General features: G+C 55.4%; 7 protein-coding genes across 7 annotated transcripts; 4 read left to right on the top strand and 3 right to left on the bottom strand.

Moving 5' to 3' along the window:
- BGZ61DRAFT_112754 (uncharacterized protein) lies at nt 1–851 on the bottom strand. The gene has a single exon (XM_046236950.1). The coding sequence runs from the start codon at nt 598–600 to the stop codon at nt 49–51; it is 552 nt and encodes a 183-aa protein (XP_046098670.1). The 5' UTR covers nt 601–851; the 3' UTR covers nt 1–48.
- A 379-nt stretch (nt 852–1,230) lies between these two features.
- On the top strand, nt 1,231–2,258 carry BGZ61DRAFT_460272 (NUDIX hydrolase domain-like protein). Its single transcript, XM_046247010.1, has one exon. The coding sequence runs from the start codon at nt 1,501–1,503 to the stop codon at nt 2,125–2,127; it is 627 nt and encodes a 208-aa protein (XP_046098671.1). The 5' UTR covers nt 1,231–1,500; the 3' UTR covers nt 2,128–2,258.
- Nucleotides 2,259–3,191: 933 nt separating this feature from the next.
- BGZ61DRAFT_483252 (uncharacterized protein) lies at nt 3,192–5,368 on the bottom strand (the record flags this gene model as incomplete). The annotated part of the gene is made up of 7 exons (XM_046249472.1): nt 3,192–4,480; nt 4,531–4,812; nt 4,863–4,934; nt 4,996–5,001; nt 5,091–5,135; nt 5,243–5,308; nt 5,365–5,368. 7 exons carry the CDS (start codon nt 5,366–5,368, stop codon nt 3,192–3,194), a joined length of 1,764 nt encoding a protein of 587 aa, XP_046098672.1.
- A 598-nt stretch (nt 5,369–5,966) lies between these two features.
- BGZ61DRAFT_112823 (uncharacterized protein) lies at nt 5,967–7,147 on the top strand. Its single transcript, XM_046236951.1, has 4 exons — nt 5,967–6,223; nt 6,282–6,395; nt 6,451–6,567; nt 6,619–7,147. Exons 1-4 carry the CDS (start codon nt 6,097–6,099, stop codon nt 6,897–6,899), a joined length of 639 nt encoding a protein of 212 aa, XP_046098673.1. The 5' UTR covers nt 5,967–6,096; the 3' UTR covers nt 6,900–7,147.
- Nucleotides 7,148–9,474: 2,327 nt separating this feature from the next.
- BGZ61DRAFT_364047 (mitochondrial protein from FMP27-domain-containing protein) lies at nt 9,475–18,390 on the top strand (the record flags this gene model as incomplete). The annotated part of the gene is made up of 1 exon (XM_046241484.1): nt 9,475–18,390. One exon carries the CDS (start codon nt 9,475–9,477, stop codon nt 18,388–18,390), a length of 8,916 nt encoding a protein of 2,971 aa, XP_046098674.1.
- A 1,639-nt stretch (nt 18,391–20,029) lies between these two features.
- BGZ61DRAFT_112935 (uncharacterized protein) lies at nt 20,030–21,475 on the top strand. Its single transcript, XM_046236952.1, has one exon. The coding sequence runs from the start codon at nt 20,408–20,410 to the stop codon at nt 21,158–21,160; it is 753 nt and encodes a 250-aa protein (XP_046098675.1). The 5' UTR covers nt 20,030–20,407; the 3' UTR covers nt 21,161–21,475.
- Nucleotides 21,476–21,801: 326 nt separating this feature from the next.
- On the bottom strand, nt 21,802–23,070 carry BGZ61DRAFT_288307 (uncharacterized protein; the record flags this gene model as incomplete). The annotated part of the gene is made up of 1 exon (XM_046238542.1): nt 21,802–23,070. A coding segment is annotated over one exon (1,269 nt), but the record flags the coding sequence as incomplete, so codon positions are not given.
- Between the last annotated feature and the right edge of the window lie 844 nt (nt 23,071–23,914).

The following is a 23,914-nucleotide window of genomic DNA, read 5'->3' on the forward strand; positions in this document are numbered from 1 at the left end:
GCTGAGGTGTACGAATACTTGCAGAAATGGTGCCTACGGCTTTGGCGTTTAGGGGGAGCACGGGGAACGGAAGGCGGATCCTGCCAGTTGGGAAAGCATGTACCCCGGCTTTGGGTGAAGGAGCATATAATGAACTGAATACCAATTTTTCTGATTCTTAACTGGTGCTCTCTCACTCGCTGCAAGCCGTGATTGGGAGCTGAGGTGACAGTATATGGTTGGTGGGTGGTCGGTCTCTCCAAAGTCAGGCTGGACACAGAGCACCGCGACTCCGTCTAGCGGTGTGCCCGGTATCTCGCCGTTAAATGCCAACTTGGAGCAATTCGGGCCCCAATCAAGCTGCCCCCCGGCCGGTTCGACCCGGCAGCGACAAGACTCAAGATTGCGTGGGGCTATGCGGCTCTGCACTGGAGGATCGAAGTTGCGCGGCGGTTCTTCCTCGAGGACGACGAGAGCGGCGGGCACGGGAAACGGATCCAGTGGTTTCGAGTTGGGGTCGAGGGTCTTGAGGATATGTTGGGTCAATATGACGGTCGACACGTTCCCTTCTACTCCCCTCATGGTTCTTTTGGCTACTTCTGGGGCTGTGATTTCTACCATCCTGGCCCGGCATGTCTGCCTCGCCTGTTTGACTTACAGCCCATGACATATCCAGTGAGTTTCCCTAATAATCTTGAGTTATTGAATCGTCCACTTATACACTTTGTCTACCAGCGTGAGTTTGTGCGATGGTCGTGGTAGGGTATCCATCCCTTTTTTTAGATTTTGAATACTGAATGATTGAATGTTGTTTTGTTACTCCGATTGTAACTAGGTTACCCATGTTTTTTTGGTAATCCTTTTGGTATATGAGACTTCTTTTATACACCATACGGGGTTTCTTTCATTTGGGTACTCTTTGCCTTTTTATTAGAAATACAATATTTATCGAAATGCTATTTCGAGATGTCCCAGCTAGTAGCAGGGGATCGAATTGGACGTGTGGCAGTTCCTCTGATGCCTGTCCTTCAGGCACCTGCATACCTACCATCTCACTGCATATGCACCAACCCCAAATCTTGGCTGGAAAAGATGCCGGCACATTGAAATAAGCTATCCGAGAATTCCAGCCTTGTTTTCCTAGACGCGTCCGGTTGTTCGGCAGAGCGTCTTTTAAAGGTGCCTGGCCAAATAGTGGAGTTGACTCAACGGCCAGGCTGACTCGGTAGGTGATGGGCAAGGCAGCAGAATAAGCCATGGCTCTCGGCCGCAGTGTCGATTTCGCTGCCTGAATGACTCCAGCTGCTTCCCTTACTGTCTCTGGTATATAAAGTCGATGGTTGTGCCGGCATTACTTGTGTGACTGTGTGGTTGGTATTCCCTCATTCGGCGGTATACATACGCTAGCTTCCTGCAACTCAACTCCCAACGTTGAGTGTCACGACAAGGCAGCTTCAACCACATCCACCACCAAAAACCAACTCCAAAACGGCCCAATCTCACCAATTACCCCCTAAAACAATGGTAGACCAACCCCCGACATCCTACACCGTCTCGCCCTCGCTGCAGGCGCACGCCTCAACGTCGCCTGGCGCCTTCCTTGCGGCCAACACGGACATCGACAACCTCATCGCCGGCGCGCTCGTCACCAACACGCAGGGCCGCATCCTGCTGCTGCGCCGCGCGCCGACGGACTCGTGGCCGCTCAAGTGGGAAGTGCCCGGCGGCTGCGTCGACGACACCGACGCCAGCTTCGTCGCTGCCGCTGTGCGCGAGCTGTGGGAGGAGTCGGGCCTGCGGGCTACTCATGTCAAGGCCGCCGTGCGGTTGCTCTCCGAGGCCGAGGCCGGTGCGCCGGAGCCGGGGCCGGAGCCGGCCGGCGATGGTGAAGTCGACATACACATGAAGGGCGACGTGTGCCTCTTCCGCGAAACCGGCAACGTCTGGGCCAAGCTCACGGCGTGGGTCGACGTCGAGACGTGCGAGGCCGTCGTGGTGCGCGCCGACGAGCACGCCGAGTGGGCGTGGATCACGCAGGAGGAGGCGCGGCTGCGCAAGTTTGCCGACGGCCGCGAGTTGGACTTTGTGAGCGAGGGCGTGCGGCGGACCGTGTTGGAAGGGTTCCGGCTGTGGGAAGAGGCTCAGTGATGGCTCCCGAGCCTGAGTGTTGGTTGGGATGCTTCAAAGTCCGCGTGTCAGTCGGGATGCTTCAGAGCCCACGTGTTAGTCAGGATGTTTCACAAGACAAGACGATAGACGACGGAAAAGATAAAAGTATAGAGTTGGTTGACGAAGTCTTCTCTCCGTGCCTCATTGAGCTGCCATCTGATCGTCTACGGAGCCATCGTCCATGAAACAATCTCCACAAGACAAAACCGACGCCATCCATCCTCGACGACCGACCAGACCAGCACTCCCCCCCGTCTACCATACCACAAGAGACCACGATAAAGACGTAAAGACCAAGACGTATTAATAAGGAAAAAAGCACAACACATTTCATTGATCCGTAAATCGCCTAGCATATAGAACCCCCTTACCCCGTTCCACTCCAGAAAAAAAGAAACCGAGTTGGGGTGGTTCGCTGCGCTAAGCTGGCCTGATCGTCATCAAAACATTGAAGAAAAAAGAATCCAGTCCCTCCTTTTCTTCCCGCATTTCATCAACATGAAAAGAAATCGTTTAAGAGAGAGCTGTCATCAACGCATGCCACGTTTCCATCCATCCAGTCATCCATCCATTCGCCGCCATTCTTTTAACTTTTGTGTCTCGAAACGCCGAGGGCTCATGCTCAAAAAGCGTCCACCATCTCCCTCCCGCCTCAAGAAAGTGAGGAAAGGGAGCACAGAAGCTTGTCGAGTCCAATTTGGAGGCGGGTCAGACGAGGAAATAAACATGCCCCAGATCGAAAGATGACCCAGGCATAGGAATTTGATTACCCCTGAGCCCTGAATTTCCACCGTATTGGGCACGGCGAGGCTAGCATGCGAATGCTAAACCAGGGCCGATGCTCACACGGCACCGTGCTCCGGTGATGCTCGTTGCTGGAGGGTTCGAGAAGACGGAGTTGTTTGTGAGAAGGGTAGCAGAGTCCAAGAGGTAATCGCGTTGTCCAAAGAGGGGAGTGAGGCCCGCACCATGGTACATCTTGCGACGGGCATTTCTAGTCGTGAAACCGGAAGGAAACGGGGCTATATGTACACATTTTTGAGTTAGGCCCGGCCCCCGCGGCCCTTCTTGTTGGGCACTGTGGTCCAGCCATCATCTTCCACTGCGGGAGTGGACGGCTCAGAGTCGGCGCCGGCGGAAGCGGCGGGCTGAGCGGACGATCCGTTGGCGCGGGTAAGTCGCGCGTCAGTCCGGGCGTCAGTTCGGGAGTCAGTCCGGGAGTCCATGCGAGAGCCGCGGGAAGCGCCGCCGCCTCGGCCACCTCGACCTCCACGTCCACGCTCGCTGCCGGCAGATCGCCAGCTGGAAGCCTCGGCAGCCCGTGACTTGACGTTGTCTCGGGGTTCGCGGGGCTCGCGGGGCTCACGGGTTCGGATGGGAACCTTCTGCTCTCCGTTGGCCTTCTCGGCAGACTCGACCTTCTCCGCAGTCTCAGCCTTCTCGGCAGACTCAGCAGCTGCAGCAGCGGCCTCCTCTGCTTGCTTAGCAGCCTCAGCGTCCGCCTCAGCCTGGGCCTCTGCGGCAGCGGCAGCCTCGGCTTCAGCCTTAACAGCGGCCTCCTTCGCAATGCGTCGCTCCTCCTTGGCCTTCTCATCAGCCTCCTTCTTCTCCTGCACAGCCTGTAGTCTCTTCTCCTCAATCAACTTCTCCTTTGCAGCAGTATCGATGGGACGGGCAGCACCGAAGGGGCTAGCCTTGGAGCTGGAGCCTGCGGAAGCAGAACCAGACTCGGCGGCCTCAGATACGGTTCGCTTCGCCAGGTTCAAGCGAGGTCGGCCACCTGGAGCGGGGGCGGCAGATGAAAGAGCAGGAGAAGGAGGAGCGCTGCCGTCGGGAGAAGTGGGCTTGGCAGACTCGGGGCGCATGCGATCTCGCCACTGCATATCCTTCTCAGCGGCGGTAACAGTTCGCTCCGCGCGTTCGGGATAATCTCGGCGAGGGGGGCGTGAACCCTCCTCTCGCGGCTCGCCCCAAGCAGGGGGAGCATCACGGCGACCTCCTCGGTGGGACTCGCTTCGCTCACCCATACCTCCAGGGGCGGGACGGCTGCCATCTCGGGATCCGGAGCTTTCCTCCTTGGCCACAGGAGACAAAGGTCCACGTCGCTCCCAAGTCAACTCACGAGTGGGACGGGCCTCGAAACCAGAATCACGATCGCGCGGGGGGCCACGCTCGCCAAACTCGGGGCGGCTACGATCGCCACCGAACTCGGGACGGCTGCGCTCGCCATAGTCGGAACGCCTGGAAGGGTCAGGGCCGCTGAGAGGACCCTTGCGAGTCCAGTCACCCATCTCTCGGATGGAATCGCCCCTGCCGCTGTCACCGCCGCGAGCTAAGGGATGTCAGTCAATGTCAACAGCTATGGGGTAGAGTGTAGCTTACGGGGATCGGCAACCTTGATCCTGACAGTTCGACCCTGGAACGACTCTCCATCAAGGGTCAGGGCCTTCTCCAAGCCCGCGACAGTGGCAAACTCAACGTAGCCAAAGCCCTTGGGGCGCATGGTCTCACGGTCCTCGATCAGGCGGACGCTGGCGACCTCACATCCTTCGAAGAACTCGTTGACGGCCTCGTTGGTGATATCATAGGCTAGGTTACCCAGATGGGCGGTATAGGGAGGCTGGGTGGGGATTCTCTGGGGAGAGCGCTCGCGGACCGAGTATCCTGAGCAAGTCAGCGTCGGTGAGCAGACTCGGAATATAGGTGTGACATACCCCGATCTTGCCAGGCAGAGGCGGAGCCGGAGGTATAGCGACCTCGGTCGCCGGAGGGAAGGGGCTGAGTGCCTAGGAGAATATGGTCAGTTCACCGAAAGATTCGTGGCGAGGGGTCAAAAATGGCGCCTACCGGTGACTGTGAGGGAGTTAGCAGAGAGACAAGACGGAGGAGACAGCGACAGCAACAGCGACAGCGACAGTATGGCTCGGAAGGAGACGACGTACCGTAAGTTTCCTCAACCTCATCGGCCCAAGAGCCTCCACCAAATCCTGTGAGGGGAGTCAGTATGTGGTGGTGATCGGTGGGGTGGCACGGTGATGTGTGTGCGTGCGGCGGGGCGCGGGCAGCGATGCGACATGGACGAGGGGCAACGAACCTGCTCCTGCTCCATCAGACAGAAAGTCCCCGAGGGACATCTTCTGCTGTTCCTTCTTTTTGGGAGCTGCGGGCGAGGGGTCGTCAGTAGCTATCTCAGCAGCAGGGAGCGGAGGGACTCACCCATGATTGCGGCTTAAGCGGACACGCGCAGCGATTCGACGACCGATGCGCGTAGACTGCAGAGGGAAAGCCGACCCGGGGTTGGCTGTCCTCGCGGCGGGAGTTGGGCGCGGGGGACGTGGGAGTCGAGGACGGAGTCGGAGGCGAAGGCGGGAGTCGGCCAGTCCGGTAAAGGGCGGTATGGCAGCGCTTGCGGAGGGCGGAGACGGTCGTGAGATGTGTTGGCCCCGACGAATGTTGCCGTGTCTGGGGGTTGACGAGTCGAAATTTGCTCGGCGTAGGGAAAAAATGATGATGGAGGCGCCTGTGAGGGTTGCCTTAATTTTGCCCGGCCAGGAGTGGGAGGCGCTAGCCCTAAAGAGCGTTAGTTTCACCGGCCGGTCCCCTTTCTCGCTTGCAGGTTTTCCCTCCGCGACCAGGAAGGAGCAGCAGCCTTGGGTTTGGGCACCCGCTCATGTCACGGGTTTTTGACAGCATTTCATTCGTTCTCTGTCTTCTCCATTCAGCTCGTACCGTCTTTTTCATATTTGATATCTTCCGCAACGACCACCGTAGCAAGAGCAGTCGTCTCCCAAGCCATGTAATTGTATTGTATCAAACCCCATTTTTGTAATTATACCAGCCTTGCGTCTTTTTCCCCCAACGCTCCTCCTCGATTCTCGATCCGCTTAACCCCGCCTCACCATCTCCTCTCCTCGCCTCTCATCCTCACCACAGAGCCGCATCATCACCATGGCCGATAGCAGCAGTCGAGATCCCCGATCGGCCCCCGTTAGCCGCCGCAATTCGCCTCGTGGAATCTTTGCCCCCGAGATTGTCGACCTTTTCCTCCCTCCTCTCAAAGTAGGCGGCTGGTCTGGTACGTCTCATTCTCACGATTAACCAAGCAAGAACAGTATCCTCACCTACGCTCTCAGGAACTGCCGGTGTGTTAGCTGGTGTCGGAGGCTCTATCTTTAAAGAAGGCAACCCCGTAATCTGGGGTGCAGTTTCCGGGTTTCAGTGGTTCACTCTTGGAACCAGCTTCTGGTGTAAGTTGTCGTATTATGTGCTTTTTTTTCATGGCCCTAACTCACAATTCTCAAGTCACAAGGAGCATCATGATTCAAGCATGGGGTGGTGAAAAACAGGTCACGCCCTCTGAAAAAACCAAGGCCAGCGCGATTGCTGGTACAGTGGCTGGCGCAGTGGGAGGCTTAATTCGTACGGTTGACCCCCTCATGGAAGATTTGACATTTTATTCACACTTTGCAGGCGGGCCATCGAACATCCTCCCGGCCGTAGTTTGCTGGACAGCTTTTGGTGCCGGAGGGCAGATGATTGTGAATCGCATGGCGACGCGCGAGCCCAAAGTCAAAGACGAGAACGACAGCTGGTTCCGATCTAAATGGAGCCCTCTCAAGAAACTTACAGACGCAGAATACATCGACTTGATGGAGGAGAAAATTTTGAGGGTAGACGCCGACATTGCGCTTGTTGATGATCGCATTGCTGATCTAAGGATTGCGGAGAAGAAAGCCCAGGAGCAGACATGACCAGATACCCCGTCTTCCTGATAGACAAAAATACTTACCATGCAAAGCACGCGGGGAACTTATCGTCCTGTTTTCCCCCGGAGATCCATATCAACGGTAAAAATCGAGGGGGGAGATCCTTGACGTCTCATTGGTGACTGTTGGGTATGTAAAAAAGCGGCTGCAGTGGCTCTGTCCAAATGCCATGTGCCACGCATCGGCACATGAAGTACGCACTGGACTCCCGGATGATTACTAGTAGCTGCGTATCATTTCAACCCCGCCCTTCCAGGATTGCACGGAGCCTCACCAACAAACCTCCGTTCCCCAACAACTTCAACCTCTAGCCAATCAGTACGGCAGAATGCATCCCCGGACACCGAAACATAAAGGGTGACATGGCATCGCATGACATAGTAATGATGAGTGAAGATGATTGGCAAATGTCAGGAGCGTACGCCATGATACGCCACTGTAAGAGGATACGCCCAGGAAGCAACCTCTGAAGGAAACAAGGATGAGACATTTTGCATGGGACGCGATTTGCATGTCAGAGGGAGCTATCGATAGATTGGGCCCACCATGGACGTGGTGTGGCTTGCAAACGGTGTCTCTAGCCTTGTCATCAATAGTCAGCGAGCCAAGGGCGCATGGTTCGGCTTGTTACCAGAGCAGAGGGATGGCACGGTCACAGACGCGTTTTAGTTCCGTAGTCGATCTCCCGCCAGGACTCCCCAACCTTGGCGAGAGGGGAGACGCTAAGAAAATGCACAGAGATCAGTGGGCGAAAATCATGTGCCAGATGTCCGTAAACAGGGAAAGATAAGTAGGCGGCAGGAATGGTTTACTGATAAATGGTGTGGGTGGTGTAGATGTTCGGACAGTCGCCGAGGGTTGCAGCGGCAGAACGGCCGAGACACTTCTCTGTACTTGTCCAGACGTGCAGGGTAGAGTTAGAGCGAAACTACTGTACTTCGTCCAGTGCCACCAACAAACGAACAAATAACGGTGTGTGCTTCACCTTCCCCGCACCGAAGTCGAGGATGAGTGACTGTGCCACTAATGACGAATTTGTGGTTAATGCAGAGAGATGTGCCCCGAGAAGATAGTATTGGTGGTTTCCTTGTAGATGATGGCAGCGGGCGCCATTGGAAAGTGACCTGACGTGAGAGTTTCGTAGGACACGACCCGCCAGAAGCACCAGGCCAAAGGGAAACGCTAGATTGAGCGTAACGCTTGATCCGCCAAGACGCTCAGTGCTGACTGCAGACCGCCCGTGTGTAACTTTTGGTGTTGATGAGTGATCGACGCCGTGTGTACTCGCACAACCGTCCGTAGTATTTATTTCGATATTGGCTAGAAGCCAACTTGGCTGAAGGTAGGCACCTGGAATACGAAAATCTCTTGGCTGTCTCGGTCGAGCATCCGGCCGAGATGACAGAGATTAATACCAGTGTGCTGAAGAATGGATCCCGGCGCATCAAATGGCTTGTACAAAGCAACGACACATGAGCATTTCGGGAAATGGTACAGAGTACGTACCACAGGAAACGCAGCTCCTGGAAAAATACCTGGAAAATGTGGAAATGGTGGTGTGGGATGGCCCGTGCCCTTCCCAAGCGATACCAGACGGGAGGCGCCAGTGCTGCAGTACGTACCCCTCGTTCGCTGGGGACCTCCCTGCCACTGCCACAACTGGCAACAGCTCGCTGGGAGTCGGCGGACTTGGGGCTACTTACAGGGAGCATCAGAACCTATTACAGCCCCCTTAGGTACGCGGATTACGAGGTAGCGCTCTATGGCAGCCCTCTAGCCAATGAGACTGGCCAACTGACAGGGGCTGACCCCAGCGAACGCAACCCACCCACCAGAGATACCTTAGTAGGTACGTACCTTCTGTACCCAGCGACAATGGCTGGTAGATGGCTTACTCCATCCATCACTAAACTTCCCGGGCCATTTCCATCTTCTCCAACTCGACGTATCTTTTGTCGCAGGCCCCTCGACGCCCCTTCAACTCTCCCTCCTCCTCTTCCGCCGCCTCGCAGCTCTCCCCCGCCGTCGTTGTCCACTGCGATCCTGGCCTTGCGCGCCCCAGCTCCGAGCTATCTCGTCGCCCCTTTTCCTCCACCGCGACCGGCGCCCTTGACGTCACGATTCCTAGCCGTCCTGAGCTTCGACTTATCTGGCTCCAACCCGCCGCCAATCCTGACTCGTCACCCCTTGAGCTCGACTCCACGCCGAACCTTCCGAGCCTCAAACACCACGGCATTCGAGCATCGCCACACTCCAGTCGCATCCATTGCGTCGTTTGCGCGGGAGCTGCCCCTCGGTTGTCCAGGAGGTCGAGCGACGGAAGTTGTGGGACGCACCGGAAGCTCGGCATCGCACAACCATTCGCATATCCGGACCCGCGGCGATGGCGTAGCCCCCCTTCATGACGACTTGAGTGAAAGGGAGGGCTTCGTACCTCTTCTGTTAGGAAGACATGTAAGTCGAGGATACCACGCCACCTTGTTTACACCGCCCTTGTACTAATGTTGTGTGTTCATTGCGCAGTCAACCCAGCAGCGAGCCTTGCGAGAGCCTGTACATCATGGCTCTCCTCAATCCGACCTTCGTGTTCGGTCTAATCGTGCTGCTCTATTTGTCGTCCTTCGTCCTCCTTGCGGTCCTTCGAATTCTCACGGGAATATCCATCCAGCGAATCGGCTACTTCTCCCTGCGACGCCTGGCATACACCCCTCGAGATGGATGCAGGATTGAGATTCGAGGGCTCGGACTCAACGTCCATCGCCCGACATTCGCCCAGCCGACATGGGTGAGCCTGGTCCTGAGTGAGCTCATCGTCACACTGGACATCCGAGAGCTGGAAGGAAACAAGCCTGCCGAATCAGATGGCGAATCGAGCGATACGGATACGGACAAGAATAAGACAGGCGACGCCAAATCTAATCCTATACCCCGATCACGATCCTCCCGACAGGGCGCGCACACAATCATTCGAAGCGAGACATGGAAGAAGCTTACCAACGTCAAGGAGAAGATCAAAAGGCTCCACAAGAACATCAACTGGCTCAGGCTAATCGATGTGGTCGCTACCAACTCCATTATCAATATTGTGGATGTCGGCAACATCCAGGTTGGAAGCTTCACGGTGTCCGTCGACACCCGGCCCAAGATGGTCGATCGTGCGCGGTTCTTTGTCCAAGGAAAGCATTCACCAAGCAAGGATCGACAGGCCGAGTGGACAATGACCGTGCGGAGTGTCCTGTTCACGGCCGATGGAAACGAATCGATGGAATTGCTGGACCACCTATTCCTTAACATCCACGGATTCTTGTACAAGTCAAGGGAAGGATTGCGAGATGCCGCAGTATCTTTGAAGCTTGGGCGACTTCACATCCCCCTTGACGACATGCAAACCTGCCTCACCAAACTGAAACAATGTCGCAAGGACCCGAAGTCTACGGGCGTGGATGAACCCATTGACATTTTCCTAGGAAAAGTGGTACAAGAGGTGGATGAACCAGGTAGCACGAATGCGGACTTGATGAGGACTGTGTCCGATTCCAAGGAGTTCTTCAGCTCCATCTTGCGAGGCATAAAGGAAGTTCAATTGGCAGTCAGTTTCCTAGGCCTGACGTCCAAGGTCCAGCCTGTCAAAGCTGGAGCCAATCCCATATTGCTGAATGCTGCAATGAAAGAGGTCGGTATTGATCTTCACCGACTTGATCCCAAGTCCCCTGCCCACAGGATGTACTTCCCCCCCGAGGCAATTGCGCACGAGGCGTTGGGCGCCGCTCTCTCAATTTCCGTTGGCCTAGATGACGGCAACGGTCAGTCTGATCGTCTCATTTATATCCCGATGGCCACGACAACGGTCAAGACAACACTGCTGTCCAAAACTGTGGAGGTCTTGCAAGGCGGCAAGGCCGAAGAGAGGAACGCAAACATCATGTTTGCCAACTCTGTCGTCACCTCGCCCTCAGTCGACCTCGACCCCCGCCACATCCCCCTCCTCCTTGCTCTCATGAAGTCGAAACCAAAAGCTCAAAAAGCACAAACCAACAACCGCCATTTAATCTCACGCCTCCTACCCAAGGCAAACATCAAGTTCTCCATGCATGAGCCAGTCGTGCGCATCAAACTCAAGCCATTGCAGAAGACGGAGGACCCAGACGACTTTGACCTCATCATCTCATCTATTTCATCAATTTCCATCGACATGGAATCCTCCCATTCTATCATTGAGGACCTTCACTACTCCCTGGATGGCGCAGTGCGCCTTCAATCTCATGATCTTTACTACCAAACTAATACGGGCGACCGATTTAATCTCATTACTACCGAGTCATTTGATATGAAAGTGCATCTTGGCGCAAGGCCCGATGTCTATGTCGAAATGACAGGAAACATCCAGTCCGCCGCTATCAGCATGGTCAGACCTGAAATCACAGATGGCCTCCGTCAAATTGTCCGAGAGTTACGATTCGACGTGGAACCGGAGAAGGGCCCGGCTGTTAAAGCCTCAAGGGGCCATAATTTCCTTCGCTCAGCGCCGAGCTGGCTTCTCCGCTACCAGATGGACATAACTGACTTCAGTGTCGAGATTGCCGGGATTGACGAAGACATTTCGGACGACACACGCGGAATATTCCTACACTGGGACCATGCATCTGCTGAGTACCGCGCTCATCGATTTGATGGTTTGCAGAGACGGGTGTCTCGAAGACGCGCCAATAGCCGATCCATGACGCAGTCTGACTCTGACTTCACGCCTCCGTCTGGCTCCCCCCGACCCAAAAAGAAGCCGCAAAACATTGGAGATGGTCGCCGACTTACCTTACACGCCCGAGGAATTGAGGCACAAATCATGGACGCTATTGACAGGCTGGAACCAGAGCCCTTCTTTAGCATCCCCCGTCTCGAGCTGTTGCTATCTGCGGCAAGCGATGCTCATGGGCCCACATTCAACATTCAAGTGACGGTGCGGACCATTCTTGCCCAGTACTCCCTATATCGACACTATGCTGTTGGAGTAGCTGTCATGACCCTGCGGAAGGCTTTTATGCAGACAGGACGTGACCTTTCACGACGCAGGCATGACAGCAACCCGAAGGACCTATCACCGCCTTCCAGTCGTCTAGCACCCCCAGGCTCTCCCCAAGATGACGGCGGTTCGCGGTCTACAAACACCCCAGAGATGGTTACTTTCGATTTCAAGGCGGCCCTGGTGCAGCTGAAGGCTGAGATGCCACACGACCCGGCCATGATGCTACACATGTATGGCCTGGAGATGGGTCGGCAGAGATGGTCTACTCCCTACATTGCGGCAAAACTTGTTCGACTATACACTGAACCCCCGCGAATGCGGAATGTCTGGGCTAGAGTAGTCAGCATCAAGACGGGCCGCCTTGATTTCCGCGAGTCTAGACGGAAGTCACCACAAGGCGCTGTCATCGAAGAGAAGATGATTGATATTGTGACGGAGGCTGTCCGAATTGGGATTCCGCACGAGGTCATCCTCAGTCGCATCAGTGACAACATCATCAACGTCATTAAGGCAGTCCAGCAGCTGCACCATCGCTTCAAGACAGGAACCAACGAATACATTCTCGAAAAGAAGCCTGAAGGCCCCAAGACGGTGCCAAAGGTTTCTGTCAGAACTCGGAATTTCCTCTTTGAGCTGGAAGACGGCGCCTTCGAGTGGAAACTCGGCATGATCTATCGAACCGGCCTTGTCGAGCAAGTGCAGCGAATTGCTCGAGAGGAGGCCTTCCGGGTCAAGCTGAAGAGAGTTCGCGAGGACGAGATCCGGAGAGGAAATAGCAAGATGCGATCACGATCGACTTTCCCACGAGGAAGAGCCGATGCGCCTTCTACGTCCTCAGTCCGCAGTCGAAGCCTGGATGGGATGAGCGGGACAAACGGCCACAATGGCACACACCGCGGAAGGGTTCCTAGATACGACCCTGAATCGGAGAACTTTGCGGTCAACGGATACTCCAAGGTTTCCGAGCACGCTGCTCGGTACCACTTGGATGTGTTCAATGGCCAGAGCTGGAAGAAGCGCATCGAAAAGGCTTACCAGTTGTGTCAGAAGAACGTCAAGGAGGCTCGAAGCCAGTTTTGGGGCCCCAGCCAACTTCCGGACGATTTCGAAGAAGCCGAGCATCTCCTCGAGGTCCCCCCACGACCGGCATTGATGTCTACACTAATAAATGATCTGCATTTTACCCTCGATAAACCAACTTTCCCGATGAAGGACCTCCCGGACTTTGTGCATAAGATCGGAAAGGGGATGCCTAGGGATATGCAGTATAGTCTGCTTGTGCCAATGCATGTTGGCATCGAGATGGGTGAAGCCAAGGTCACACTGCGCGACTACCCGTTGCCGTTCTTGCACATTCCTCCCATGAAGTACGGGCAGTCTCCGAAGCTTCAGTCTGTGTCACTGAAGTCGAACTTCGTCATTGGTGAAGAATTCCGAGGAGTTGAGTCGACTCGCCGAGTTCGGGTCAACGTCATCCCTCCTAGGAACGCATCGGGCGAGGGTAGCTTTGCAATCGAGGTCCGTCGTACAATCGGCCCTGTCAAATCATACTCCGATGTGTACATGGACGTCAACACTGCTCTGCCGACCCGCTTCACTTGGGGTCCCTGCTACCAGCCAGCTGTCCAGGATATGATGATGGTCATCGAATCCTTCACGAAGCCTCAATTCGATCCATCTGAGAGGGTTGGCTTCTGGGACAAGCTCCGACTCAACTTCCATTCCAAGATACACGCAGCTTGGAAGGGTGACGGCGACGTGCACCTTGCGCTAAAGGGCACTCGCGATCCATACCAGGTCACAGGAAATGGCGCAGGCTTCCTCATGTGTTGGCGCAATGATGTCAAGTGGAACGTCAACGCAGATGACGATCCGAAGCGATTCATCGCTGTTGAAAGTAGCGAGTATGTTCTTGCGATTCCGGACTACAGCCACGAAGTCCGGGAAGCAGCGCGACAGCAGAATGAGCTTGAGAGGCATACACCCGAAGACAAGTTCAAGTCCGAGGCCACGTTTAAGAAGGTCGTGATGAAACTTTCGGGTAAAGTCCAGTTCCTACTTGGTCTCATCTTTGAGCGTGCTATCGAGGATGGACTGCGCAGTTTCGAATTCAGACCTCACTACGATATTGTTCTCAAGAACCCGCACTTTGCGAAAGACGAAGATGGTCTTCCGTACGACGCCATGCGTGGTTTCAGGAGTCGACATATTCATTTGTCAATCGCAGTCCGGGCCCCAGTTGACCGTGACTGGTTATCCGAAAACCCAGAGCCATCACGGAGCTACAACACAGTCCATCTTACCCCTCGCTTCTTCACGCATTTCTTCGCTTGGTGGGGCCTCTTCGGCCAGCCTTTGTCACTACCCATTCGCCAAGGTACCCTCTTCCCAGGTCGTGAGAAGAACAGCAAGAAGTTTGGCCGACATCTGGCGACTGTCAAGTATAACCTTCTCCTGGCACCGCTGTTCCTGAGTCACATCTACAAACACAAGGACGTGGAGGACTACTCTGAGAATGCTGTTTCCGCCACTGGTGTCAAGGTCCGCTTTGACAGTTTCTCTTTGGATCTGCATCAAAGAAGAGAAGAATTCAACACGCTTGGAAAGGGCGGAAACACTGAAACGGCTCGAACCTCTGGGATCAAGATCCACGCGGCCCAGTTGGATCTAGTCAGCGCAGACATCCGTGCCGTGTCGGCAAGTTTGAAGGGAACGACTACGGAGGCCATCAAGAAGGGGTCCATCGCAACCTTGATGAGCGATACAGAAGATAAGCCAGATTTGTCCCGTTTCACGATCCCGGACAATGACTTTAGCTGGATTGATATGGATGACTTTGTCGAGTTGGATTGGATTCTGCCAACCGAACCGCATCCTGACACCAAGATCCTGCCTCTCGTCTACGCTCCTCGATTGACCTACTTCCGCCAAACTGACATTGGCGGTGTCATTGCTGGAGATCCAAGTAGAACGAGTCCATTTGGCAACGAACCCACACACTTTTGCATCCTGAACCATGACAACGACCCAATTCGAGTCCAAGGCCAACTTATCCAGGAGCGACTCGACCAACTTGGTGTCCAGATACAAACGCATGCTCGTAATGTGGGCGAAGCGGAGTTGAAGGTTATCAGGTCTGATGGGAAAGACCCCGAGTTGGTGCAAGACTTTGAAGCATTGCGGAAACATACCGGCGTTTTGCGCGAGAAGAAGGAGTTCCTGGAATCCCTGCTGAGCCAGACAGAGGCAAAACCATCATGGAGTAGCCAACGAATGAGTGGAGACCGGAGGCGATCTGTGGGCTCGATTGGCATTCATGACGAGACTCTCCACATCCCACCAAGCACGGAGTTCGAAAGCGAGTTCAACAACCGGTTCGTCATCCACAATATGCAACTGAAGTGGAACAACTTGTTACGAAACATTGTACTTCGCTACTTCCACCAGAACAGCCAACGACGTGGATTCGTCTACTATCTCTCACGCCCGGCCATCAAGTTTATTCTGGACATTGTGGAGGAACAGAACAAAGCCAAGGAAGCCAAGGCCAATAGCAAGCCCAAGTCAACACATACTGGTCGTGGTGGCACCTCGTCAAAGGACCCAAGCATCAACGAGAGCGATTCCGCTCAAGATATTGAGGACCGAATCAAGAAAATCATCGGCGACGGCCGGAAATTTACGAGTGCCACTTGGAGTACCAACGCGGACAGCGTTATGGAAGGGTCGATTGAGGATCTCGTGAACGGAATTTCCGAAGAGTTCACTCCTCAAAGCAGCTACCACATCCGAATCATCGCGCCGCAGATCCAGCTGCAGAGCGACAAGAACAAGAAGCATGTGGTGCTGGCTACCGCAAAGGGAATGGAACTAAAGGTGATGGAGGTCATGGACAAGGAGAGAATCTCCGATGATGTCAGTGGTCTCGTACAACGCCGGTTCTTGGTCAACATGGACAGCATCCAGTTCTTCGTCACCCATCAGAAATGGTTCCTCACCAACCTCCTATCGATGTACGTCGGAAGCAAGTATGGAACGCCGAGCGGGTCATCCTGGCCGCCTTGGGTTCCCATCGAGGTTGTTTTCGACTTCCAGGCAGATCCCTTCGGTTTCAAGCGCGTCGTGCAGAAGACTTCGGCCATGATCCGGTACGACAAGTACAATACTTTACGTCTCAAGTACAATGATGAGGTCAACACCGATGCAGCCAACGAGGCTTCTACAGAAAACGCAGAGACCCGACTGGACAACCTTTGGGTTGAGTTCCCTCAAGCCCGAGCACTCTGCAACTCGTCACAGTACTACGCTCTCTACGTCATTGTGCTTGATCTTCTCATGTACAATGAACCATTGGAGAAGACAAGAAGCGAGCGACTGGAAAAGATTATTCTGGCGTCTGACTTTAGTGACCTGAGCGGAGCCCCGGCCATGGTACAGAAGCTTCAGCAGCGAATCAGGCAGATGGAAGAGATCAAGGAACACTTCCAAATCTACTCCAAGTACCTCGACAAGAGGGGCTGGGAAGACCGTCTACGCCTGGAGCGAGACCTGGCTGCTTGTGAGGATGAGTTATTCTTCATGATGAAGGCTATCACAACCTCGCAGAGAAAGTTGAACGTCAACTCGGACAGCACAGCCTTGGTGAGATGGAACATCTCGGTTCGAGATATCGTCTGGCACCTGATGCAGGATTCCAACGAGGCGCTCGTGGAGTTTCAATTGAAGGACCTGGAGTACGATCGCACTGACAACTCGGACGGCTCCCACGTCAACCTCATCCGAGTGGGCAAAGTGCTGGGTCTGAATCTGCTTCCGGATGCTACGTACCCAGAGATGGTCGCTCCTCACGCCGACCCTGAGCGAACTCTGGGCCCGGAAAGCGAGAAGGAAATGATTCGTGTCTACTGGTACATGCTGGAGGCAATTGCTGGAATTACCGTCATGGACCGCTTCGAGGTCAACGTTTTGCCTATCAAGGTACAACTGGAGCGTGACGTGGGCAAGCGATTGTTTGAATACATCTTCCCAGGTATGGACGGGGACAGGGAGAAGAACGATTCACCATTTATACTGAAGCAACTTGGCGATGGAGATGAGGAAGATGGCGATTCGTTGTCCAGCGCGAATGGGCGCTCAGATTCAACTTCGTTCGAGAAGGACTCGTCATCTTTCTCAACCCGTCCTGGGTCGTTAGAACTCCGACTCCATCCAACCTTGACCTCCAGCTCGAAGTCAGAGCGCTCCTCGAAGAAGGCTCTCAGCGTCAACACAGGCGAGGGCCATTCGTTCCGCCTGTTCCGCACGCCAGGAACATCCAGGACCCTACTGAAAAAGGCTTCGCACGAGTCTTTGCGACCGGGCGCTACTCCTCGAGCACTTGGACGCAGCAGCACGGGCTTTGAATCAAAGGACGGTCGCGAATCTATTGCGGGCAGTGAGAAGCGGATCCCTCGGTTCACACTTGGGAAGAAGCAGCAGGCCGACGACAAGGACAAGCAAGCATCGGATGATCTCACGAAGATGATGACCCGCGCGAGCCACTTCATGACATTTGCCTCCATCAAGATGCCGTCTGTGGTTCTTTGCCTGAGCTACAAGGGCAAGGACCAGCGCAACTTTGAGGACGTACACGACTTTGTTTTCAGGATGCCGACGATTGAGTGGCAGAACAAGACGTGGTCGAACCTGGACCTGGCTTTGGCGCTCAAAAAGGCTGTGATGAAGGCGCTCATTTCTCACACGGGCGCTCTCATCGGCAACAAGTTCTCCAAGCATCGACCCAATGCTGAGCAGCGCAACAAGCTCAGGGAGTTGGCCAACAGCTCTGTGCTGATTGCCCCCTCGTCATCGGGAGGCTCACAACACTACCCTGGCAGCCTCAACGACAGCGACGACTCTTCCAGCATATATGGCTCCTCGCCAGTCGACTTCTCCCGCTCGCCGCCTCGCTCCATCCGCGGCAGCACCCACAGCAGTATCCCACCTTCTACCACATCCCGCCGGCGAAGTCGCAGTTCGAGCGTTACCAGCCGCACGTCTCGTCGCAATGGTGGTTCTGGAGTGCATGGGCCCAACGTCCCGACTTACCTGATGATGACGCCCCCGACACCCATCGAAGACAACCGCAGTTTTCGGCACAACCAAGGCATGGATCTTCTCCGGCCAGGAACGAGCAGCGGACACAGCACAGCGCCAACACAGAACCATCAAGCCTTCAGGCGGATGGCCACAGGCATCGAGCGCCCCATGACTAGCATGAGTAATTATGAGGCTGGTGTGCGGAGGAAGAATGGCACGAACAACCTCAAGGACAAGCTCAGCGCCCTCACGTATCGCATGAGCCATCGTGACTCAAGCGAGCAGGAAGATGAACCAGAAGCGGAGGAAGAGATGCCTCCTCCTACGCAGCAGAGAACGAGGAGACTCAGCTGGGTCACGGGAAGATCGAAGGGATGAAGAGATGGTCAACTAGCATCGCTCTCTCGCAAAAGGTTAGAAGGAGGAAGTGTAGTATAGCATAGAAACAAAGGGTATAGGCGCACGGCTGGGACACGGAGGAGTTGTTTCATTCCCCCCATTTGTCCCATACATGCTACCTCGCGGAGGAATATTTGTAAGGGACACAGCACATGCAAATGAGGGCGTTGGCAATGCCTCTTTTTTTTTACTGTATAGCGAGCGGCCCTTGGATGGGTGGATGAATGGACAAGGACAGCCGCAAAAATACGTTTGGGAGGTACACTGTTTGTAAAAGAAGCAGAGGCAGCACCTCGGGATAGGTTCCGTATGTAATACAGAAGCTAGAAGACACATTTATGTTGATTGAGATTTGCGAGTGAGTTTGTATTAGCCAAGGGTATTGACCTTGAACGGATCGTCGGTCCGCTAGGGTCCACTTTTGATGATATTTTCAAGGTTGGACAACCCGTGTCTCAGGACTGAGCTTGTCCTTGCTGAAATGTTCAACGAAGACTGTAGCCTTAAAGAACAACACCTACCTCCAGCCAGCCCCCGTCCCGCGCCGTCCTCGGCAACGCTTGCCACTCCGTAGTGGATACAGTGCCGGGGCGGAGGAGTCCTCCGGCTCCCTGCTCGATCGGGAAGGTCTGGGAGAACAAGGCCCGGACAACGCCGGTGCGGGCATCGCCGGCGCGGACGCCCAAGTGCACTACCATGGCATGACCGCACCGTGTCCTAATTAGGGAATTTTAGGGAGCGTGAGGCCCCCCGCCCCCCGTTGATAAGGAAACGAGCGGCGGCGAATTGCGTGCGGTTCCGACGGAGGACGATGTGACTCTGAAGCGTCTTCCCGTAGCTTGCTGCGCGAGCGACGAGACTCTGCTACGGCACTGACTCTGTGCAGCGCAGTAGGCAGATCTCCTTCCCACGTAGTACCGCGCTTCCCTTCGTTACACCGCCGGCCCAGCCTGGATAGGTAGTTGGGAGCGCGACCTGGCCGCGGGCATGGATCAAGGCCCGTCAGAGAGCAGGGGTCCATCTGTAGAGTCGAAGTTACGCCTGCAAGTCGGGGGCGGGAGGAGCCACGACGGACGAACGGCCGGCAAGGAACGACGTGGTGTGGCCGCCGAAGCCGCGGGAAACTGATTAGCCCAAGCGGGAACAGGAGAAAACAAAAAAAAAAAAAAGTTGTGAAAGGGAAAAATGTTGTCGTCTCGTCGTGATGCCTGCATCCGCCATGCATGCACCCGCACTGCATCAAGACCCCAGCTGCCCTATGCCAGTTATTCTGCCCAACTCGTCTCTCCACAACAGAAACAAAACACACGAGCAAAAACTCCACGACACACCGCCCCAGCCGCCGGCGGAATCACATGGCAGCCGGCAACGAAACCCGCCGGTTGGGCCCAGAACGCGCAGTTTGTCCTCCGCTATGACTGACTGCGTCTCCACCGCCGGTTTTTTTCCCACCCCCCATGTTTTTGGAGATACGGAGGACCCTGAGAATGTGGGAGAGAGAGCCCGGATCGGAATCCGAACCACCGGGCGGGAATAAAATATCGCGCAGTTGCCGTCCGATTCGAGGGTCGAGCCCAGTTGCTGTGAACTAACTCATTAGCCCGTTGCACATAGCCCTAGCGCACGAGATAACTAGTCCTCATAATTAGCAGCGCTCCCGTAGTCCGCAGTAAGTATAGGTCGGCTCAGGCTCTCTCACCCCACACGACGGATGCGGGCTCCCACCTTCTAGAAGGCGTCCTGATCTCCCACCAAGTCCAAATCTCCCGCGTCCAGACCCCTAATTTTCCGGGTCCGCGACCCCCACGAGATGCTGGGTGTCATGTCCTTCGCAGGGCCAGGATATCGGTACCCAGGCCGTGTGTCGTCGGAGCAGCAGAGTCGGTACCAGTCGGAGTCGATGACGGTTCCCCCATCCATCCCGCCGGGCCCGTGTCGTCGTGTCGTGTCCACTGCCATGTTCCGTGTGCGTGTGCTGTAACTTATCTGCTGCACCATGCACTCCAATCTCCCCCATCTCCCCATCACGCGTTTCTCGGCATCCTCCCAGCCTGCCGAAATGTCAAGTTTCGGTGAAACATTCTCGGCGTCCGTTCCGCTGTTCCGATTAGAGGGAGTCCGGCCAAGGGAAATGACCACAACAAGCCCCAACGCCAACTCAACACTGCCAGTCCTGCCATCATGCCAGCCGTTGGGCACGCCTGCATGCCATCACCAATCCGAGCTAGACGAAGCCTCAGCCGCTCCCACCGCCGCCAAACTTCGGCCCTGCCGATCGTGTCCATTTCTCCACGCGGCAGGAAATTCGCAGAGCCCACTCCGCGTCTCAGTCGGGTCACAGAGTCCAAAGGGTCCAAAAATTGTAAAATATGTAAATCCATGTCGAGGGAGAAGAGTGTCTACCCTTGTCCATCATGCTATGCTCATCTCCTGCGCCAATGACCTATGCTTCCTCATTCGTACAGTTAGAAACACCTGTGCTATGTCCGTTCTGTTGATATCTTCCGTGACTTCGCCGAGTCCCAAAAAAATTGCCCAGTCCCAGCCATTCAAAACATATTCCGTCTCAACAAATGCAATGTCGGTTATTGCACCGCAGATTCTTCCTCTTCTCCAAAATGCTCCTTCCCTAGACGCGTCTCAAAACTCCGGCATGAGCCATTTCACTCTTTCGCGCTTTCGTAAGAAAAAAAAAAAAAATCCCCCGCTCTGGTGGAGTCATGGCACTAAGGCTGTGACCCAAATGTGAAAAGTGCAGAAAGAAGCAATTCCTGACACCGTGCAATATGCTGGCTTGTGATTTTCGTAATGAGACAAAAAGGAAAAAACTCCAAGAATGCCAATCGCTTCTAAACGATGAACCCAATTTCAGATGTGGGTTGATGGGTGGGTGGTTGGTTGGTTGGTGGTGATGAGAATGTCGATCGCACTCAATTGCCGAGGTTGGGTTCATGAGCGCGACGCCCTCGAATTTCGATTGCTGGTGTGTCCAGAGCCGTCGGTCGGTCGGTCGGTGGTCGGTTGTTTAGTCCGAGCGGATGGTGGTGTGTCGGCTAACCCCCCTTTGAGTCAGGTCTTGATTAATTGATTTCGTCATGACAGTGCCCATTCCCTGTATTGGGACAAGGCCCGGGTTGTGGAACCGCTGGCTCGCGTGCTGGCCTTCCATGACCCTTCCACCGAAGAAAAATTTGCATCAGATTACCAATGGATTGGTAGAGTGACCCGAGCGGTAGGGATGGCGGTCGGCAGGCATCCGGTTGTCGTCCTGCCCAAATCGGCATTGCAAAGGGACCCTGTTCAGGCACATGACGTGTCAACGCCCTGCCTGCGTCTGGGGTGTCATGGTTCCCCGTTGGTTGCCCGACACATGGGCGTTTACCCATTCAGTGAAAGGGGGATCCACCGGACCGGGACACCATCAGATGCAACCTCGTAAGGCTTGGTCGTCATCTTTCTGGGCGGTAGCGCCCATCGGGCGCGGCCTGGTCGCTGGTCATCCAGTTTGCCGCGTTTGCGCATGGCCATTTCCATGACAGCGATCCGGATAAAGTCGGAATTCTCACGCATCTCACGCTGACGCATGCCGGGGGGTGTTGCGACGGGAGTCTGGGCGGGGGCTTGCGGCTGTGGCTGCTGAGGTGCAGGCGAGGTTTGAAGCGACGTTGATGGATAAGGGTTCCGGGACGATGGTGGAGTGGACCGGGATCGCTGGATCTTGTAGGTGCGCATTTGAATTGATGCTGCAAAGGTTCCAGTCCTAAAAGTCTTCGATGGTGACTCAATGCGCGAGTTCGTAGTTGGGTTGAGATAGCGGCGCATGGCTTCCGAAGGGATGTCCTCGAGAACAGGGGGTCGTCGCTCATCCGTGTAGGGCACGTTGGGATCGATGGTGAGAATCGACCGGGTCAAGAAGTCGTCCGGTGGGATAGAGGGAAAGTTAATAGCAGAGAAGGACTTGGCGGCCGACCTCAGAGCTCGCAGCGAGGCAGTCAAGTTGGACTTGAAGACGGACCTGAGCGGCTTAAAGGGCTTGAGAAACTGGGACTTGGGGACAGTCTCTTCCGGTTGCGTTGATAATTTGATCTCAAATTCGTCGCCTTCAAGATCGCCGCCAGCTAAAGGATGCTCGTCAACAGAGCCTGGAGGTGACACAACAGGCTCTAGAGACTTGCGCATAGGCGAGGACCGGCTCCGGCGCGATAACGGGCTAGGGGTCCTGGGGGTGTCAAAAGAGAGGCCGTCGCTAGTGAAGGATTCGTCCAATGATGGGATAGAATCCATGGAATATGTCCTGGTAGACATGGCAGAGCCAATGTTGCAGTCGCTCACGCTGTCATCGTCGTCCATGGCATCCTGGGGTGGTGAGAGGAGCATGTCAAGCGGGCTCCGGCTCAGGGACCAGCTCAGGTCCTTCTCGGAACCATGGCCGCAATCCATGACCTCGTCCACCGTCAAGGACTTGACGGTTCGGCGGCGACGCCGAAGTTGCCTGGGTCGTGGGATATCCGTAACAGCAAGGAGGGCGACAAGCGACGGGGAAATGGAGTCGGGGGAGAACGAATCCCGGGGTCGTCTGCGCTGCGACGTGTGTCGCTTCTGCGGGTGGGTGATGGGGCGGCTGCCGTTGGTGGTAGGGATCTTGACAGGGCTGGTGGGGGTTGTCGGTCGTGTGGTTAAACTCGTAGTAGTTGTTGGCGGGCTTGATGGGGAGAGACATAGAGTCTCTCGCCTTTCCTTGCGTTTGCCCATGTTGGCATCGGAGTTTGGCGGTACGGGTATGGGAGTGATGGTGACGGCGATGTTGGTCTTGTCGTTGTCATACTTGGGCGACCAGCGCAGAGGTGAGAAGGTCGGAGGCGTTGTCGTCGTGGTGGCGGCGTGAGGTGCGAGGTTGGTGGAGTTTTTGTTCGACGCGGAGGAAATGGTCGAAGAAAGGGAGGAATAGGAGGGAGAGGGAGAATGAGTGGGAGAGGATTTATTATTATTACCAGATGAAGTAATGTGAGTGTGAGTGCCCGGAGCAGCTGAGGGAGCCGGGGCAGGAGCGATGTGCTGGCCCTGGCGGTGGGCGAGCAGGAAGGAGCGTGGAGACATCATAGTGGCACTTGCACTAGTACCGAGACCCCGGGGCGAGACCAGTGCGGCAGGCAGGTGTTGGCGGGTGGGGAGCCAAGCGTGGCCTGGTTAGCATGTCTCGCGGCGTCAGCGGGGAAGGGGTGGTAAGGCACCCGGATTCCAGCGCGTTCGGTGCACTGTAGGGCGGTGCTCCAGCGCGTGTTGGGGCGGTGCTCCAGGGGACTTTCAGTGGCGTGCACGGCGCTTCAGCTGGGCCGGGGGGCGTTTCGCGTCAGCCTGGGCTGCTGCTGGATTGGAATCAATCCCGGGCACACCCTCACTCAGCGCAGAGTCAGACTCAGCCCAAGTCTCAGTTTCTCCCAGCGATTCCCTCTTTCCGCGTCGCTCTCCCCGCTTGGCTTTGTCTGCTGCGAAGGGGGGAAAC

This window comes from Ilyonectria robusta (assembly GCF_021365365.1).
Source record: "Ilyonectria robusta strain PMI_751 chromosome Unknown BGZ61scaffold_24, whole genome shotgun sequence".
NCBI classification, from domain to species: Eukaryota; Fungi; Ascomycota; class Sordariomycetes; order Hypocreales; family Nectriaceae; genus Ilyonectria; species Ilyonectria robusta.

What these genes read in the sequence shown, in the direction of transcription:
- BGZ61DRAFT_112754 (XM_046236950.1), bottom strand. Translation starts at nt 600, where the DNA reads ATGGTAGAAATCACAGCCCCAGAAGTAGCCAAAAGAACCATGAGGGGA.
- BGZ61DRAFT_112935 (XM_046236952.1), top strand. Translation starts at nt 20,408, where the DNA reads ATGCACTCCAATCTCCCCCATCTCCCCATCACGCGTTTCTCGGCATCC.
- BGZ61DRAFT_112823 (XM_046236951.1), top strand. Translation starts at nt 6,097, where the DNA reads ATGGCCGATAGCAGCAGTCGAGATCCCCGATCGGCCCCCGTTAGCCGC. An exon ending in CAAAGTAGGCGGCTGGTCTG is followed by an intron (nt 6,224 to 6,281) that starts GTACGTCTCATT and finishes CTACGCTCTCAG; the next exon opens with GAACTGCCGGTGTGTTAGCT. An exon ending in CGCAGTGGGAGGCTTAATTC is followed by an intron (nt 6,568 to 6,618) that starts GTACGGTTGACC and finishes CACACTTTGCAG; the next exon opens with GCGGGCCATCGAACATCCTC.
- BGZ61DRAFT_460272 (XM_046247010.1), top strand. Translation starts at nt 1,501, where the DNA reads ATGGTAGACCAACCCCCGACATCCTACACCGTCTCGCCCTCGCTGCAG.